The sequence below is a fragment of the Dipodomys spectabilis genome, unplaced genomic scaffold (assembly GCF_019054845.1).
Source record: "Dipodomys spectabilis isolate Male_0828 unplaced genomic scaffold, ASM1905484v1 ptg000030l, whole genome shotgun sequence".
NCBI classification, from domain to species: domain Eukaryota; kingdom Metazoa; phylum Chordata; class Mammalia; order Rodentia; family Heteromyidae; genus Dipodomys; species Dipodomys spectabilis.
In genome coordinates this window covers 1,006,491-1,026,815 of record NW_024870707.1, presented here as the reverse complement: position 1 = coordinate 1,026,815, position 20,325 = coordinate 1,006,491, and the positions used below count along the sequence as shown (strand labels likewise).

The window sequence follows — 20,325 nt, the reverse complement described above, 5'->3', positions numbered from 1 at the left end:
AGGCTACATGTATACTGTGGGTTTTAGAACGGTTAGACTAGAAACGCTGCATACTTACCTTCTAGGTAAGGCTTTCTGTCACTGCTCAACCCTCTCCAAGCATTCGCCATCAACAACAGGAACACCACAACATAAGCCCACACCAAGTAAGTGCCACCATCTCAGAGCTGTTTCTCCTTACCTGGGAGGGAGGGGATGTGGAAAAAGAGGTGGTACACACTTCTTGAGAGTCTTCCACTGATGGATATGTTACTCCAGCATCCTCACCTGCAGTTCTAAAATGAAGAAAATGAAACAATGAATTTTAAGGTAATGGCATTAACATCAGAAAATATATAATAGTGGTTAAATAAGGCTGGGGAGTTATATCAAGAACTGTTTCAAGCTGGGCGTGGCGGCTCACGCCTGTAATCCTAGCTACTCAGGAGGCTGAGATTTGAGGATCGTGGTTCAAAGCCAGCCCGGGCAGGAAAGACCGTGAGACTCCTATCTTCAATAAGCCACCAGAAAACCAGAAGTGGCGCTGTAGCTCAAGTGGTAGAGCGCTCGCCTTGAGCTGAAGAGCTGAGGGACAGCGCCCAGGCCCAGGATTCAAGCCCCACGACCGACCAAAAAAAAAAAAAAAAATTGTTTCAGGTAGAGTTCAGAACGCCAGATTGGAAAACCAATCAATTTTCTTAGAATATTCCATAAACTACAGGTACTCTTGTAGTCTTCAAGTAACTTGCTACAAAGGAAATTCATATCTCTACCACCAAAACCCAAATGCCCCAGAATTTTGAAACATTCTGTGAATCAGAACCAGACAACAGCAGTAAGGGAAGCTAAGCTCTTCCCTTCTATTTTTGAGGCAAGTAGCTATTTTTGCCTGGCTGCAGGTTGAGAGAGTGCCTTTCACATTCCTCACCTGTAATTGCAGGGGTGCATGGGAGAGGAGCTAGGATAGGGACGGTCCACAAAGTGATCAATGATAATCCCCATGATAGGTGGGGTTCTCTCAAATTGCCTGTAATGCAGTAAGAAAATTGCAATATTTGTTAAAATTCCTTCCCAGCCCCCATGAAGTCTTCAGAGGACCCTTCACATTTAGCAGGCACCACTGCCTTAACTAATGCAATCTCTAAATACAGACCATAAACTCTACATTCCCGATAAGCTGGCTCTGGGACACTCAAATTCTCCAATCTGACAACTATGTACTCACTCACTCACTTGCTCTCATTCTCTCACACTCTCTATTTCATTCTTCTGAAGGTGTTCTTTAGCAAAGCTGAATGGTAAATTAATCTGAGCTCCCAGGAAGGCAGGAGCTTTATCACCCTGGAAGAGATCAAAGGGCCCTCCCTCACCTGGTAGACATGAATGCCAAATTAATTCTGTAAGCACAAGAAAGAGTGATGGTACCAACAGGGGTACCCACTGTCCCAACACGAACCGTCTGGAAGCCTAGAAGAAGAGACAAATTATTAGCTTTTGTCCAGAGAATACCATGGACTCTTTACAGTCTATTGTACAGTTTCCCACTTAGCACTTTAAATGCCATAGTCGTGTGTGTGTGTGTGTGTGTGTGTGTGTGTGTGTGTGTGTGTGTGTGTCCCTTTCAATTTGTTCTATAAGGAGTGAATATAGCAGAGAAAAATAGCACTGTACTTCCAGGTAAAACTACCTGAGCTAAGAGCTAAAAAAAAAAAAATTGATTTCTTAGAATTTCTTTTCTTTTTTTTTTTCTGTTGGTCATGGGGCTTGAACTCTGGGCCTGGGCGCTGTCCCTCAGCTCTTCAGCTCAAGGAGAGCGCTCTACCACTTGAGCTACAGCGCCACTTCCGGTTTTCTGGTGGTTTATTGGAGATAGGAGTCTCATGGTCTCTCCTGCCCGGGCTGGCTTTGAACCACGATCCTCAGATCTCAGCCTCCTCAGTAGCTAGGATTACAGGCGTGAGCCACCAGCGCCAGGCGAGTTCTTAGAATTTCTAGAAAATAACTCAGTTAATGTGACAGCTTCTTAGACCACCTATATGTCTTCACATCTTTTCCTTACTTTGTTACCAGCTATGTATCATTACAGGTAGCAACCAAGCCCATCTCTGAAGTTAGGAATGCTCTTTCCTTTTTCTTTCTTTTTTTTCTGGCGGTCATAGGGCTTGAACTCCGGGCCTGGGCACTGTCCCTCAGCTCTTCAGCTCAAGGTGAGCCCTCTACCACTTGAGCCACAGTGCCACTTACGATTTTCTGATGGTTAACTGGAGATAAAAGTCTCACAGACTTTTCCTGTCCAAGCTGGCTTTGAACCACAATCCTCAGATCTCAGCCTCCTGAGTAGCTAGGATTATAGGTGTGAGCCATTAGCACCCAGCTATTTATTTTTATTTTTTGCCAAGCATAGGGCTTGAACTCAGGACCTGGGCACTGTCCCTGAGCTTCTTTTGCTCAAGGCTAACACTCTACCACTTGAGCCATAGTATCACTTCCAGCTTTTTCTGGTTATGTGGTACAGGGCTTCATGCATGGTAGGCAAGCGCTCTAACACTAAGCCATATTCCCAGCCCAAGAGTGCTCTAAATACTGCAAACGTTTTCTGATCCAGACACATACCTTCTCCTAAGCCATTCAACTGAACTTCCCCAAAATATATCCTGTAGAGAAGAAAGAAAAAGAAATGTTACCTGCTTCTTTATTCTCAAGGCCTCTATAGACCAAATTCCTACAAACAAGCCCATCTCTGCAGGAACATCTTGCCTGAAAGAGCAGTAATGCCACTAAGCACCTCAATTAAGTTACAGGCAAAAAGAAGCATATAAAGGTATAAGACTAAGAAATAAGGAAAATAACAAGAGAAAACAGCAACTTTTTTCTTCCCTCTGCTACTACAATATGTATTATTTCCTAGTAGGTATGCCTATTATGAAATAAACAACATTAATAAAATTAGAAAATAATGCTGCGATTACTACTAGAAGGTGCTGGATTGTTTTTAAAAAAATTTTTTTTTGAGCCGGGTGCCGGTGGCTCACACCTGTAATCCTAGCTACTCAGGAGGCTGAGTTCTGAGGATCACGGTTCAGTCAGCCTGGGCAGGAAACTCTGTGAGACTCGTATCTCCAATAAACCACTAGAAAACCAGAAGTGGTGCTGTGGCTCAAACGGTAGAGTGCTTGCCTTGAGCTGAAGGACAGCGCCCAAGCCCAGAGTTCAAGACCCATGACCGACAAAAGAAAAAAATAAAATAAATTTTGAGACAGGTCTTGCTGCTCCAAGACAGGTCCAAGCTGGCTTTGAACTTGAGATCCTCCTGCTTCAACCTGCCAAGTTTTGGAATTATAGGCATATACCATCACATCTGAGTTATAAATAAATAAAACATGATTCCCAAAACTCTTAGCTTTTTTTTTTTTTTGGGTCCACTCGTGGGGCCTGAACTCTGGGCCTGGGCGCTGTCCCTCAGCTCTTCAGCTCAAGGCTAGCGCTCTACTACTTGAGCCACAGCGCCACTTCTGGCTTTTTTTCTTTTTGCTTATGTGGTGCTGAGGAATTAAACCCAGGGCCTCAGGCATGCAAGGCAAGTGCTCTACCACTAAGCCACCTTCCCAGCCCCAAACTCTAGCTTTTTAAGGCCAGCTATGTTACCATAATTTAGATGTATATGCTTCACAAAAGGTTTTTGAAGTAAATATTCAGTTACTTAACATTTCTTAGAATTCTACATTTCAACTAAATGCAAATCTCTCTTACAAAGTCAACAAAAACTGATGATCAAGCCAGGCGCCGGTGACTCACGCTTATAATCCTAGCTACTCAGGAGGGTGAGATCTGAGGATCACAGTTCAAAGCCAGCCTGGGCAAGCAAGAAAGTCGGAGAGACTCTTATCTCCAATAAACCACTAGAAAACCTGAAGTGGCACTGTGGCACAAGCGGTAGGGCACTCACTCTGAGCTGAAGAGCCGAGGGATAGCACCCAAGCCCAGAGTTCAAGCCCCACAACCCACAAAAAACAAAACAAAAAACTGATGATCAATAGGGAGATGTTCTCACTGAAAATATCTAGCTACTGAAGTAAAATATTCGAATTCATAATACATAAAATATATTCTTATTTTTTCAAATAATTCTGTTAAAAATTAAACATGAGGACAGGTGCCGTTAGCTCACACCTGAAATCCTAGCTACTCAGGAGGCTGAGATCTGAGGATCACAGTTCAAAGCCAGCCTGGGCAGGAAAGTCTGTGAGACTCTTATCTCCAAAAACCAGCAGAAAACTGGAAGTGGCACAGTGGCTCAAGTAGTAGAGCACTTGCCTTGAAGAGCTCATGGACAGCACCCAGGCCCAGAGTTCAAGCCCCACAACCGAAAAAAAAAGAAAAAGAAAATTAAACCTATGCAAGGGGTTATTGGATACATTTTAGGTTTTAACAGTACACAACCTATAGTTAGAGGTTAAGGATGAAAATAAAATAAGATGACTCTGAATCTGAGGTCTCACAGTGAATATTTTAGGCATGTGGCCCACGGTCCATGGCAGCCTCACAGCTCTCTGCCGGGGCTGAGTATGTGGCTTAGTGGTAGAGTGCTTGCCTAGTATGCATGAAGCCCCAGGTTCAATTCCTCAGTATCACATAAACAGAAAAAGCTGGAAGTGGTGGCATGGCTCAAGTGGTAGTGTGCTAGCCTTGAGGAAAAGAAGCTCAGGGGCAGTGCCCAAACCCTGAGTTCAAGCCCCAGGACTGGCCACAACCCCCCAAAAAACAGTAGCTATGGACAGTATATAAACAGGTGGTGGTATTCTAAAAAGAACTCAGTTATAGCAGGCACTGGTGGCTTATGCCTGTAATCCTAGCTACTCAGAAGGCTGAGATCTGAGGATCATGGTTCAAAGCCAGCCAGGGCAGCAAAGTCCATGAGACTCTTATATCTAATTAACCACCAGAAAACCAGAGGTGGCACTGTGGCTCAAGTGTTACAAGTCTTGAGAACAAAAACCCAGGGACAACACCCAGGCCCAGAGTTCAAGCCTTAAAAGACTGGCACACACACAGAAAAGCATATGTTAACTTTGCCATACAGGATCTTCCCAGAGCTTTTCTATTCCAAAGGAATCATGGCCATGAAGTGACAACAGTTCACCTGATAAGTTTTGAAAAACTCAAGTTCATGAGCTCATAAAGGACGCTTTCTAGTAATCACATAAAACCTATAGCTTTTTAGTGCCATCAACCATCCATCCAAAACAAAATCCTCAGGTATCTGAATGCCAGTCAGACAATATATACTATGACAAAGCTGATAAGGAAGTGAGTGTCCATGCTACTTACCTGTACAATATGACGTATTCATGCCCTTGTTTTCTGGATAGTCTGTAGGCTGGTGTCACCCTAGTTATAGCAAGAAGAGACTTCAGCAGCAGTGACAGTCTGTTATAGACTGTGTAAGAAACTTTGATTTCTTTATCACACCTGAGGAGCACAAGACACCATTAGCATCTTCTATAAAGTGCTAGAACTATAAGAAGTTATTATTAAAAAATATTCTGAATTAAGGGTGTAACTATGTAAAAGTTCTGTCAATATGTTGTTGAAGTTAGCCAAACTTTTATACAGTGGAGAACCAAAAATCACCCAAGGTTTTTTCTAGGCATTTTCCCCCCCTCAGTATTGTGAATCAAATCCAGAGTCTTGCAATTGCTAGGGAAGTGCTTTACCACTTTTTTTTCTAGTTTTTAAGTAAGTTTCTAGGAAACTAAGGAGCACACTTAAAAACAATTACTCAATATTGCAATTATATATTCTTAAGAAGCTGAAATACTTCGGGTACTAGCTTTATTTATTTTTGGTGCCAGTCCTAGGATTTGAATTCAGGGCCTAGGTGCTTCCCCTAAGCTTTTGTGCTTGAGGCTAGTGCTCTACTACTTGAGCCACAGCTCTACTTCCAGCTTTCAAAGATGAGTCTCACAGAGTTTACTGTGCAAGCTGGCTTTGAACCATGATCCTCAGTTCTCAGCCTCTTGATTAGTTAAGATTACAGGCTTGAGCCACTGGTGTCTGACGTAAGGACTCCCATTTAGAGTGAGAATCATTTTCTGCCCAGGCTGGCTTGGAACTTTGATCTATTGGACCTTAGCCTTTTGAGAAGCTAGGATTACAGGATAAGCCATTAGCACCTGGTTTAGCATACATTCTCAAGGTACTGTTTTAGGATCTATTTCTTTCTGTCTATATAGAAACAGAAATAATTTTATCCAGGAAATTTGGAGGAGTCTGTTTGGACCATAACTTGGCTTATTTTCTATTTAAGAAAAAAAAAGAGGCTGGAGGCCCAGCTGCCTAACAATAGTAAGCATTTGAGTTCAATCCTTAGTACCAACCAAAAAATAAATAAACATGATTCTGGATGCTGGTGGCTCACACCTGTAATCCAGCTAATCAGGATGGTGAGATCTGAGGCTTACAGTTGGAAGCCAGCCTGGGCAAGACTATTATCTCATATTAATCATACACACACACACACACACACACACACACAACTTTAGCAAAAGAGCTCATAGCCAGGTGCCGGTGGCTCACACCTGAAATCCTAGCTACTCAGGAGGCTGAGCTCTGAGGATCACGGTTCAAAGCCAGCTCAGGCAGGACAGTCCGTGAAACTCTTATCTCCAATTAACCACCAGAAAACTGCAAGTGGCACTGTGGCTCAAGTGGCAGAGTGCTTGCCTTGAGCTGAAGAGCTGAGTGACAGTGCCCAGGCCCAGAGTTAAAGCCCCAAAACTGACTTAAAAAAAAAAAAAAGAGAGAGAACATGAACAACACACAGGCCCCAAGTTCAAAACCCATGTCTGACTCTGACACTGACACATACACTAATGGCCATATCACACATAGTAATCACTAGAATTTTCTTTGGATGGATTGGTATTTTCTCAATCTTCCTGTCTATAGCTTTTGAAAACTGAAGCTTAAGCAGTAGCGAAGCTAATCTCTGTTAAAGAAGAAAATGGGGGAGGGAGATAATATGCATTAATACACAATCAACCCAGTGTGTAAAAAGAGCAGTGTGGGGAAATCTTGCTGGATAGCAGCCACACAGAAAGCAGACAAAGTAGTGTAGTCATGTTACAGGAGCTCATGAGGGATTTAATCAGAGAACTTGCTGTTCTCTGGGAAAACAACAAAATCCTTTTCAGCTTCTGCTGCGACTTTCCTGGTGCTGTGTGAGTCTCTGGACTGTCTCTGAAGGTCATCTCTATGCCTAGGATGGAAGCCAAGCCTGAAGCACACTGTAGCAAAGACCTACTGGCTTTGCTGAGTGGTCAAAATGCCTTTGGTGACTGAAAACAAAGCCCTGCTTTCACATGATATCATCTGCTTTATCTGCAAATACCACCAACCACAGGGCCTGAGACAAAAGCACTTACTTTTCATTCATTTCAAGACACCAAATTTCCAGCTCCATAGAATCTCCCTGTAGATGGGACAAGGGGAAACCATTTCAGTTTTTTAACTATTTTTTTAAATTATAAAGTACTACATAATCACTAGAAAGGGTTGGAAGGTACAGATAGGCAAACAGATTAAAAACAATTTAGCCAGCTATTTTTCTATTTATTTTGGAGTACTAGGGTACTGGGATCTGAATTTAGGACCTTATACTTGTGAGGAAGGTATTCTATACCGCCCCCTCCCCATCCCACCCCCAAAAGCTACACTTCTAAAAAAGTTGGATTTGCTACATGTCACTTTTCTTTTCTTTTTTCTTTTTTTTTTGGTCAGTCATCAGCTTGAACTCCTGGCCTGGGCACTGTCCCTGAGCTCTTTCATTCAAAGCTAGTGCTCTAATACCAGAACCACAGTGCTATTTCTGGTGTTCTAGTGGTTAATTGGAGATAAAAGTCATAGACTTTCCTGCCCAGGCTGTCTTCCAACTGCCAGCCTTAGATCTCAGCCTCCTGAGTAGCTAGGATTACAGTGTAAGTCACTGGTACCCAACTTTATTTTTTCTTAATACCTAGGGCCAGGTGCTGGAATGTAGCACAGTGACAAAGAGCTTGCTAGCCCAGCAAGTGTAATATCCTGAGTTTGATTCCAGTACAAAAATAATATATATACAATTTTTAAAAAACAAACAAAAAATAACACCTAGGGCTGGACAGGATAGTCCATGAGACTCTTATTCCCAATTAATCACAAAAACATCCATGACTCATGTGGTAGAGTGCTAGTTTTGAGCAAAAAGAACTTAGGGATAGTGCCCAGGCCCAGAGTTCAAGCCACGGGACTGGCAAATACTACTACTACTACTACTACTACTACTACTACTACTACTACTACTGCTACTATTAGTAATGATAACAATAATAATACTTAGGCACCTGCCTACTAAGTTCAAAACAAGCCAGCACCCAGTGGCTCACACCTGTAATCCTAGCTATTTAAGAGGCTGAGATCTGAGGATCTTGGTTCAAAGTCAGGGTAGTCTAATAAATCAAAGAAACTCTTTTTTTTTTTGTCAGTGGTGGGGCCTGGGCACTGTCCCTTAGCTCTTCAGCTCAAGGCTAGCGCTCTACCACTTGAGCCACAGCACCACTCCCAGCCTTTTCTGTTTATGTGATGCTGGGGAATCAAACCCAGGGCCTCATGCATGCAAGGCAAGCACTCTACCATTGAGCCACCTTCCCAGCCCCCAAAAAACTCATATCTTTAATTAACCAATAAAAAATCTGGATGTGGAGGTATGGCTCAAGTGGTAGAGCAACAGCCTTAAGCAAAAAAGTTAAAGGAGAAGAACACAAAGTCCTGAGTTCAGGCCCCGGTAGGGCACAAAAAGAAAAAAAAAAAAAACAGCAAAAAAATCTTGGTGTTTTCCTGATGAAAATAATGCATCTCTTTTGTTTTCTGCAGTTCCAGAGATCAAATCCAGTACTTTGAGTGTGCTAGACAAACATTGTAATATGAAGCTACATCTCCAATACCCCCAAATTCTTTATCACTATAACACAGTATTCTACACTATGACTATCATTTTATCTAACCAGTCTCCCTATCGTGGACTATACAACAGACTTACGTTTCTTTTCTCTTTTTTTTTTTTTTTGACTTGTTTTTTGCTTTTGGTGTTAGCACTTGAGCTTGAACTCAAAGGCTCTTGTCCTTGGTTCAGCTTTTTATGCTCTTGGCCACTTGAACCACAGCTCTAGTTAAGAAGTTAACATTGTACACACATATACAATTTCCTTAGGCAAATTTCCATTGGTTCAGAGAATATAAACAAGATTTTTCCTTTTTCATTTTTGCAGTTCTAGGGTGAAATCCCTGGGTCTTGCACATGCTAGTCAAGTGCTCTGCCACTGGGCAGCATCCCTGGCTCTAAAAAAAAAAAAATTATTTTATTTTTTTTGGGTGCTCATCCTGGGGCTTAAACTCAGGGCCTTAAGCTTTTTTTTTTTTTTTTTTTTGGTCGGTCTTGGGGCTTGAACTCTGGGCTTGGGTGCTGTTCTTCCACTCTTCAGCTCAAGATAAGCGCTCTACCACTTGAGCCACAGTGCCACTTCCGGTTTTCTAGTGGTTTACTGGAGATAAGAGTCTCACAGACTTTCCTGCCCCAGCTGGCTTTGAACCATGATCCTCAGATCTCAGTCTCCTGAGTAGCTAAGATGACAGGTGTGAGCCACTGGCGCCTGGCTCCTTAAGCTTTTTTTTTGCTCAAAAGTAGTGTTCTATCATTGAACCTCAGCTATATTTTCGGCTTTTTGTTGGTTAATTGGAGACAAGAGTCTCACAGACTTTCCTGCCTAGTCTGACTTTGAACTGTGATCCTCAGATCTCAGTCTCCTTAGTAGCTAGGATAATAGGTATGAAACACCAGTGTCCAGCTTTAGCCCTAAACCTTTTTTTTTTTTTTAAATTTTATTTTATTGTAAAGGCGTATACAGAGCCTAAAGGTATTTTTCCAAAATACCTTCAAAAAAGCTGAAAATTTTAAAGTAATGGAAAGAGCCTTTCCCTTCAATTCTATAGGGGAATTTTTAGGTAGCAGCCACATTTTAAGAACACTTGCTCTTTTTCTTTTTTTTTTCATTTTCTTTTTCTTTTTTTTGTCAGTCATGAGGCTTGAATTCTGGGCCTGGGCACTGTCCCTCAGCTCTTCAGCTCAAGGCAAGTACTCTACCACTTGAGCCACAGGCCACTTCCGGTTTTCTGGTGGTTTATTGGAGATGAGTCTCCCGGCCTTTCCTACCTGAGCTGGCTTTGAACAACGATCCTCAGATCTCAGCCTCCTGACTGAGTAGCTAGGATTACAGGTGTGAGCCACCAGTGCCCCACACAATTGCTCTTTAAACTTAAAAATCTACTTGTCTGATAGCTTTAGACAACCTCTATGTATTAGTCCTTACACTTCCTTGGTGGGAGGGAAAGAAATGCCTAAAGCCAAGATCACTCAACCTTGTGACACTTCTGTGTGTGAGTGAGAAAGGTAATCACATCCCTTTGGACACAGTAACCTTTTTACTAATCATTCAGGTGTGGGAATGAGTTTGGGTTAGTTTATGAAACTAATCTGACCTGGAAATTTTGTTATAGGTCAAATTTACATTGCCTATCCTTAGTATCTATCCTTATCACATTTTAAGTTTTTGTTTCTTTTCTTTTTCTTTTTTGTCAGTTGTGGGGCTTGAACTCTGGGCCTGAAAACTGTCCTTCAGCTCTTTGGCTCAAGGCTAGAGCTTTACCTCTGGAGCCACAGTGCCACTTCTGGGTTAAGAATCTAGCCTGTAGGGACTGGGAAGGTGGCTCAGTGGTAGAGCGTTTGCCTTGCATGCTCAAGGCCCTGGGTTCGATTCCTCACCCCCATATAAGCAAAAAAGAAAAAAGCTGGAAGTGGCGCTGTGGCTCAAGTGGTAGAATGCTAGCCTTGAGCTGAAGAGCTGAGGGACAGCGCCCAGGCCCAGGGTTCAGGCCCCACATCTGGACCAAAAAAAAAAAAGAATCTAGCCTGTAATCCTTGCTACTCAGGAGGCTGAGATCTGAGGATCCAGGTTCAAACCCAGCCCGGGCAGGAACGTCTGTGAGACTCTTATCTCCAATAAACCACCAGAAAACTAGAAGTGGCCCTGTGGCTCAAGTGGTAGGGCCCTATCTTTGAGCTGAAGAGCTGAGGGGCAGAGTCCAGGCCCACAGTTCAAGCCCCATGACCAACAACAACAACAAAAAAGAATCTCACGGACTTTTCATGCCCAGGCTGGCTTTAAGTGAGATCCTCAGATCTCAGCCTCTTGAGTAGCTAGGATTATAGGCGTAAGCCACAGGTGTCCAGCAAGTTTTTGTTTCTTGAGATAGAGCTCAGTATATTGCTCAGGTTGGCCTTCAACTCCTGGACTCCAGAATGAGTGTGTCTGGAGGACTGGCTCGCTCATTCTCCCATGTAGTTGGGACAACTGAGTTTTGTCCATGCCTAAACTGCACTGCTTCAAGAAAAATACTGTTATTTTCAAATAATACAGTAAGTTTCAAAATTCTCCCCCCCCCCCAAAAAAAATAAGGGACAAATAAATACTGGAGAGTATCTACAAGTTGATGTTGTTTTTCTAGAATAATCAGAACTATTTATAATCAGGTTTCCCAGATGCTCATAAAAGGAGAGTTCTTCCACAGATTCCTTTTAGACACTCTGAATCACTAAGCGAAACAACTCATTGTAGAAACTTGCAATTCACTAAAGGACTTTTGTTTTATTGGATGTTAGGGTTTCCACAGGAAAAAAAAATTGAAACCATTCATTCAATAAAATTCTTGAAAGAGTACTACATGCTATTCTAGGCACAAGGCTGGCTCCTGAGAAAACAGAAGTGGTTGTATTTCTAAATGCTACCTAATTTCAAAAAGAACTTGAGAAATACATAATGGTATATAAGAATGTGACAGCTGCTGATCTTAACTAGGAAAATAGAGCATGAACATAAACATGTACTAACTACCAACAACAATTTACCCTAAGAATTTCACAAATAAAGATTAAAGCCAGGGTTGGGATGGTGGCTCAGTGGTAGAGGCCCTCGGTTCAATTCCTCAGCACCACATAAGCATAAAAAGCTGAAAGTGGCACTGTGGCTCAAGTGGTAGAGCGCTCACCTTGAGCTGAAGAGCTGAGGGACAGTGTCCAGGCCCAGAATTCAAGCCCGACAACCGACAAAAAAAAAAAAAAGGAGTGCAAATAAGAGGATCATGGTCCAGCCCATACTAGGCAAAAAGACCCTAACTAAAAAATAAAGATACCAAAAAGGGATGGAGGCATAGCTCAAGTAGAATACCTACCTAACAAGTACAAGGCCTTGAGTTCAGTATCACCAAAAGCAAAAACAACTAAATCATACATCAGGTCTCAGTAGTAAAGAGCATGTACGAGGCCCTGGGTTTATCTTTGATACTGCAAAAGATAAACAAAAACAAAAACAGGGCTGGGAAGGTGGCTCAGTGGTAGAGCGCTTGCCTTGCATACATGAGGCCCTGGGTTTGATTCCTCAGCATCACATAAGCAGAAAAAGCCCGAAGTGGCACTGTGGCTCAAGTGGTAGAACGTTAGCTTTGAACTGAAGAGCTGAGGGACAGCACCCAGGCCCAGAGTTCAGGGCCCATGACTGACAAAAAAAACAACAACAAAAAAACAGTTCTTCCTGTGATGGTTCATTACTCTCAGTCTCTGATTTTTCCTATTCTTTTTGCTGCAAACAAGGTTTCCCTATGTAGAACAGGCTAGCCTCAAAACTTGTTATGTAGCCTGTCCTGGAACTTTCAAATTCCTGCCTCATACTCCTAAGTGCTGGGATTACAAGTGTATGCTACTACTACCTCACCCAGGACTCACTGAGTATAAAGTTAAAATCAGGAAATGACATGGAAATAAGTTCAGCACAAATCAAATGCAAATAAAAGTAAAAACTGAAGTGTTGTCAGACACCAGTGGCCCATGCCTATAATCTTAGCTACTCAGGAGGGTGAGATCTAAGAATCATGGTTTGAAGCCAGCCCAAGCTGGAAACTACATGCAACACTTATCCACAATTAACCACCAGAAAGCAAGGAGTGGACCTGTGACTCAAATGGTAGAGCTTTAGCCCTGAGTGGAAAAAGCTAAGGAAAAGTGCCCATGTAAGTTCAAGCCCCATTACGTACACAAACAAAACAAAACAAAACAAAAACTGGTGTCATGTCACTAGTGAGCATAAGGTTAAGTCATTTGGTTAAAGTGATTCAGCAGGGATCTGACCTCTCCTTACATAGCCCTAAAGTCCATTTGCCTTATATTATACCATCCAAGTTTACAATCTATTAGTTAAAATAGATTAATAGGCATGCGAGTAGCCAGGTACAGTGGCTCATACCCTGTAATCCTAGCTATGTGGGAAGCAAAAATCTGTAAAACCAAAGTTTTTGAGGCCAATCCAGGCAAAAAGTTTGAGAGATCCCATCTGAACTAATTAAAAGCTGACTTCAAACTGCAATCCTCAGGTCTCAGCTTCCTGAGGGACTAGGATTATAGATGTAAGCCACTGGAACCTAGGTAAACAAAAATTTCTTAAAACAAACAGAAAAGCAAAAAAAGCCTCATAGTACAGCAAGTTTTCTAGAAAAATAAAACTATAAACCAAGTATCATAGGAAGTCTTAATAGCAGCAGTTACCTCTGCTTCTAAAAGAGGGAGATTTTCAAGAACACATGAATTAAAGAATGAGTGGAAATATGTTTTATAAAGAAGGAGGTAAGGAGACTATTTTACATTGCTGGAGCTGGGAACAGTGTTTGCCTGCATACTTGAGGCCCTGGGGTCACTCACCAGCATTCCAACACTAACAACCTACCCCTGATACTTTCAGAAAATGATGAGCAGTCTGGAGCAGGAAGGACCAGGGAAAAGACTAAGAAAAGAGTTGGAACTAAAGAGTGCAGAGGCTTGAGTGCCATGTGTAAACACAGTTCTGGCTATAACCATACCTCAGAAGTCTTGAGTGAGATCTCCACACACATAGAGCGCCCAACCGCAGGCAGCTGCCCTGCCAATGCCTTCTTTGCTTCATGTGTTACTTCTGGGATGTCTTTGATTGCTAAGTTAAACTAGAAAGAAAAAAAGAGAAAACTTCTGAGTGAAACTCTCTCGAGAAACATGTGACTATATGGTAATATATGTTGAGTGAACAAGAATAGCTTTGGCTGATAGCAGGAAATACTTCTCCGTCCCCATAAGATAGTTTAATCCAAGCCCCAAGTCTCAAGTTGAAAGGTTATCTATTACAAAGAGTATGTAACTATGGGCTGGGAAGGTGGCTCAGTGGTAGAGCGCTTGCCTTGCATGCATGAGGCCCTGGGTTCAATTCCTCAGCACCACATAAGCAGAAAAAGACGGAAGTGGCTCTATGGCTTCAGTGGTAGAGTGCTAGCCTTGAGCTGAAGAGCTGAGGGACAGCGCCCAGGCCCAAAGTTCAGGCCCCAGGACCAAGAAAAAAGAAAAAAAAAAAAAAAAGAGTACGTAACAAGACACTATTTTTGTTTTCTAGGGACAAAACTGTGCATCTGTCACAGCAGAAAAGTTAAGTATCAAATAAATTCAGGGCTAATTTAAGTAAGAAATATATCCAAGTGAAATAGAATTCGTTATTTTGATGTTATAATTTAGGAATTCTGTAAGTAGTATGCCTTATTGTCGCACTGAAGAACTTTCCATTCATTTCTTGTGATAAATACTACAGTATATACCCATCAGCAAAGAAGAGGCATTTTACCCAGTCTGAACCCGTTGGGGAAGAAGATGAACGAGTGCAAATCTTTTCACCAAGTCGAGCCTGGACAATCACTTGGACAGTCTGAAAACAGAAGCAAATAGATGAAATGTCAGGCTGGAGATGCAGCACATAATCGTGGCTTACACAGGAAAGAACAGAACTTTAAATACAGCAGACTGGGGAAAAAAAGCAACAAATAAACGAAAAACCACGAAATACACACACAAAAAAATAGTATGAGAAGTGTTCCCAAGTGTAGGGTCAACCAGTAAGAGGAAGTAGAGTTTGAGCTCAGAACCTACAACAGTCCCACATGGCAGAAAGAAAACTGCACATGATCTCTAAGCTGTTCACAAGGAAGTAAGTCCAACTGTGGGTATAAATATTCAGTCACAAGCTCATGTTATCATAGTAGATCTAAAACAAGAATTCTACAATTATTCATATAGCTTAGCCCATATGGCAAAAGTCTTCCCACATAATTTTTCAACCAGAACGGACACAGCACGTATAGTTCTGGCATGGCAACTGTTGAGAGAAAAAAGTGATGCAGGTAGAAATGAACTGCAGATTTCAAAAAACAACTTTCAAAATTCAGTTTTAATTCTGTTTATGAGGAAGTCAACAATAAATGAAAGTTGGACATTTTAGTGCTGGCTGAAACTCAGGGAAGGATGCCCAAAATGCTGCCCATTCCAATTTAAGTCTTTTGTTCTTATCCCAAGGGAACACAATGTGCCAGTTACATGGCATAACAATTTGACATTTCTACCGAAAGCCTTGCAAAAAAATTTTGACCAACTAAATGCAGAAAACTAGAAGCTACTTTTTAGTCACACCCCCAATGCCACCTTCACACTTGCCAGTTTAGTTTACCACAGATAGAAGTCTCCTGAAACAGGCAAGCTACAAGCTGTTATGCTACATATCCAAAGAGAGCTCTCTAAAGAGAGAAGCAGGGGAGTCAGTTCTTACAGGTCTTAGTTCAAGAGAGTGGATTTATTACCTTGAGGGCAAAAAATTTAATAAACTTGTCCAGGTCTTTTCTGTCCTGGGAATTGAGATCAGTTTCCATTGCCTATAGGAATCTACAAGAGAAGAAAAAAGGAGTGACAGAAAAGGTGATTAATACCTTTAAAAAGGAACTGTATATAGGAACTAATAACAGATGATACTGATTCTGAAACTTTGATCTTTAAATATGTAACTTACCTATCACAGTTTTATTACTCTAGTTTTATTAAAACTAGAATTCAAGTTTTAATAAGATAAAAACCTTTATTAAAGCAACACAAATGAGTTAATTTATACTAATTCCAAAGTCCACTGAGTCAATTTCTCTTTGGAGAGTTTGAGGCCCCTTCTGAAAAACTGTTGACTAGAAACATCTTTTCTCAAAAAAATGTACACATATGAGAATGCTTACATGTAATTTCCAGGAGTCTCATGGATTTTTTTAGGGGGGAGAGGGAGGTCCGGTCATGGGGCCTGAACTCTGGGCCTGGGCGCTGTCCCTCAGCTCTTCAGCTCAAGGCTAGCACTCTACTACTTGAGCCACAGCGCCACTTTGGGCTTTTTTCTTTTTGCTTATGTGGTGCTGCGGAATCGAACCCAGGGCCTCATGCATGCAAGGCAAGCGCTCTACCACTGAGCCACCTTCCCAACCGAGTCTCATGGATTTTTGAGAAGCATTTATTACCTATCTTCCAGAGCAAAATGGGCTGATGATGAGGAATAAAACATTTAAGGACATAAGAGCATGAAGAGAGAGGTTTAAGTAAGAGAGAACTAAATGGGCATAAAAATACCAATATTCCATTTTTCCAGCGGTCTGTATGGGCACAGGGAAGCAGTATGGCTGTTTAGGGCCATATCAGTTGTGAAAAAGCTAGAGCCAGAGACCCAGCCTACTCAAGGCTTTGAAGAAGAAAAGATAGCTTTGCGGGCATAATGTGCAACCGCTTTGCAGTAAGACAGGCAGGGAAACCAGCTAAGTCCTTGGCAGTATCTCTGACTTGAAGTTTAAGCTAAAACTAACAGCAGACATGAATAGGAAACAGTTCGGAGACATTTTGAAGAAAGAGATAAAGGGGTGCTAGTGTTTTAAATCTGTATAACTAAGAAGTTTAGTATAGTTTCATTTAACAACAAATAAGTACATTTCTGTATATATTTATAATAGTATCTATCTTTATGTATAAATTATTTTCTCCCAGATGAGTTTGTTAGTCTTTTTTTTTTTTTTTCATTGCCAGTACTGAAGTTTGACCTCTGGGCCTTGTGCTTGCTTGGCTTTTTTGCTTGGCTGGAGCTCTACTCCTTGAGCCATGCCTCTAGGCCTGACATTTGGGTGTTTTCTTCTTTTTTTTCTTTATTTGGTGCTGGTCCTGGTGCTTGAACTCTGGGTTTGGGTGCTGTCTCTGAATGTTTGTGCTCAAGGCTAACACTCCACACTTGAGCCACAGCTCCACTTCTGGCTTTTGGGTAATTAAGAAGATAAGAGTATCCTGCCCAGGGTGGCTTCAAACTGCAATCCTCAGATCTCAGCCTTCTGTGAAGCTATAGTGTGAGCCAGCAGTGCTCAGCTCCACCTATTTGTTTTTAATGAGAGATTGACAAATATAGAACTTAGTCCAAAACCCAATACAACCAGTCCATCAAGTGAACTAGCACCTCCTATAACTAGGCAAAAAAGCCAACCCACTGCCCATAGAAACGAGTCAAGTAAGTCAGATTTCTCTAGAAACCAATACAGGCATCATAAAAGAACCACTGTGGGGCTGTGAAGGTGGCTCAGTGGTAGAGCGCTTGTCTTGCATGCATGAGGCCCTGGGTTCGATTCCCCAGCACCACATAAGCAAAAAGAAAAAGAGGCAGAAGTGGTGCTGTGGCTCAAGTGGTAGAGCGCTAGCCTTGAGCTGAAGAGCTGAGGGACAGCGCCCAGGCCCAGAGTTCAGACCCCACAACCGGAACCAAAAAAATAAATAAATAAATAAATGAACCAATGTAACAATTGGCCCAATCAGATAGAATTCAGTTACCACTTCCAACCAGATTAAGCCAGATATGGTTAGGTTAGCTTGTGTACAGCTTTCTCAGACCAAAATCTCTAATCTAGAAATATCTAAAGCCTTCCCTTTTTTCCAAACTAAAGTTTTCTTGTCCTTCTGTCTCTGAGTCTCTGTCAGATGCAACTGATGATAGCTGATCTGATTCTCTTGCTTTTTTTTGGGGGGGGGAGGGGGGAGATCCAGTCGTGGGGCCTGAACTCTGGGCCTGGGTGTTGTCCCTCAGCTCTTCAGCTCAAGGCTAGCGCTCTACCACTTGAGCCACAATGCCATTTCCGGCTTTTTTCTTTTTGCTTATGTGGTGCTGAGGAATTGAACCCAGGGCCTCAGGCATGCAAAGCAAGCACTCTACCACTTAGCCACCTTCCCAGCCCCTTCTCTTGCTTTTAATAACCTTTGCCTATTCTTTATTTTTTTTTGTCAGTCCTGGGCCTTGAATTCTGAGCCTAAGCACTGTCCCTTAGCTCTTTAGCTCAAGACTAGTTAGCTCTACCACTTGAGCTAGAGTGCCACTTCTGGTTTTCTGATGGTTTATTGGAGATAAGAGTTTCACGGACTTTCCTGCCCGGGCTGGCTTTGAACCGTGATCCTCAGATCTCAGCCTCCTGAGTAGCTAGTATTACAGGTGTGAGCCATCAGCCCTGGCTTAACCTTTGCCTGTTCTTAATTGGATAGTTTTATTTCTAGATTAAAAATAACTATCAAGCCAGGCACCAGTGGTTCATGCCTGTATCCAAGCTACACAGGAGGATGAAATCTTAGTAACAACTATGGGAAAGTTGGAAGTGGCACTATGGCTCCAGTGGTAGAGCACTAGCCTTGATCACAAAGAGGCTCAGGGACAGTGCCCAGGCCCTGACTTCAAGACTCAGGACCAGCAACAATAACAACAACAACAAAAAAAAACTATTAGCTGGGTGCTGGTGGCTCATACCTATATTAGCTACTCAGGAGGCTGAGATCTTAAGATCACAGTTCAAAGCTAGCTGGGGCAGGAAAATATGTGAGACTCTTTATCTACAATTAAACAGCAAAAAGCAGACGATGAAGGTGTGGCTCAAGCGACAGAGTGCCAGTCTTGAGCAAAAAGAACTAAAGGACAGCAAGTGAGAACTCAATACTCTGAGTTCAAGCCCCAATACTCTTCCCCCACCCCCCACTCCTAAAAAAAACTGTTAGAACTAATGAAGTATCTCAAGATACAAAATCAACATACATACAAAAATCAGTTCTTACAATAAAATTCATGAGACTCTATCTTACTTAATGTTTGGATATGGTTTGGTGTGCAACTATTTCAGCTACTGGCTGAGCATGGTGACTTTTATTACAAGTGACACAGGGAAGTAAAAGGCAAGACTGCCACCCAGACTGCTCTGAGCACAAAGCAAGATCCTACCTGGAAAATAACCATTGCAAAAGGGGAAGGAAGGGACTGTGAATGTGGTTTAGTGGTAGAGTGCTTAGCATGCATGAAGCCTAGGGTCGATTCCTCAGTACCACATATACAGAAAAGGCACCTTGAGCAAAAGAAGCAAAAGAAGCTCAGGGACAGTGCCCAGGACCTGAGTTTAAGCCCCAGGACTGGCAAAAAAAAATGGCTCAAGTGTTAAGAGGCCTGACTAATATGGCAGAGCATTCAATCCCCAGTACCACCAAGAAGATTAAAAAAAAAAAAAAAAGTATCATTTTATGCACTAACAGTACACTACCTGAAAAAGAAAACAAACTAGGTGCTAGTGTCTCACACGTGTAATCCTAGATATTCAGGTTGAGATTTGAGGATTGCAATTCAAAGCCACTCTGAGCAGGAAAGTTCCTAAGACTTTCATCTCCAATTAAACATCAAAAAGCTCAAATAGTAGAGTCATCTCTGAGTGAAAAACCTAGGGGACAGTACTAAGGCACTGAGTTAAAATCCGAGTGCCAGGATATACACACACATATATATATACACACACACACACACTCACACACAGGAATCAAGAAAACATTTAAGCCGGGGGCTGATGGCTCACACCTGTAATCCTAGCTACTCAGGAGGCTGAGATCTGAGGATCGTGGTTCAAAGCCAGCCCGGGCAGGAGAGACCATGAGACTCCTATCTCCAATAAACCACCAGAAAACCGGAAGTGGCGCTGTAGCTCAAGTGGTAGAGCGCTTGCCTTGAGCTGAAGAGCTGAGGGACAGCGCCCAGGCCCAGAGTTCAAGCCCCACGACCGACAAAAAAAAAAAAAAAAAGAAAGAAAGAAAACATTTAAAAGCTAGGTACCGGTGGCTCCTATCTTGTTTAGGGTGTGTGTGTGTACATGTGTACACACATATATATACATATATATGTGTGTGTGTGTGTGTGTATATAACCTAGAAGAGCTAAGGAGGGAATTCACGTGGGACTTGGGAGCAGAGGAATTCATTATGGTGAGCTAAGATTTACGGCAGCTGCCTGAATAGGAGATAAGGGGGTCTGCTGTTACCATTCATGGCTGACCAAATGG

General features: G+C 42.2%; 1 protein-coding gene across 6 annotated transcripts in view; it reads right to left on the bottom strand.

Annotated features, from left to right (window-relative positions):
* Atg13 (autophagy related 13) overlaps window positions 1-20,325 on the bottom strand; it is a 51,667-nt gene that overhangs the window by 11,294 nt on the left and 20,048 nt on the right. For all 6 annotated transcript variants that reach the window (XM_042676487.1, XM_042676490.1, XM_042676485.1 and 3 more), the window contains 9 exons: window positions 15,766-15,847; window positions 14,760-14,840; window positions 13,975-14,094; window positions 7,404-7,450; window positions 5,308-5,448; window positions 2,593-2,633; window positions 1,350-1,446; window positions 908-1,006; window positions 182-275 (listed from right to left, as the gene is read on the bottom strand). In XM_042676487.1, coding sequence (XP_042532421.1) covers window positions 182-275; window positions 908-1,006; window positions 1,350-1,446; window positions 2,593-2,633; window positions 5,308-5,448; window positions 7,404-7,450; window positions 13,975-14,094; window positions 14,760-14,840; window positions 15,766-15,834 — 789 coding nt within the window. In that variant the 5' untranslated portion in view covers window positions 15,835-15,847. The remainder of the gene's footprint in view (window positions 1-181; window positions 276-907; window positions 1,007-1,349; window positions 1,447-2,592; window positions 2,634-5,307; window positions 5,449-7,403; window positions 7,451-13,974; window positions 14,095-14,759; window positions 14,841-15,765; window positions 15,848-20,325) is intronic.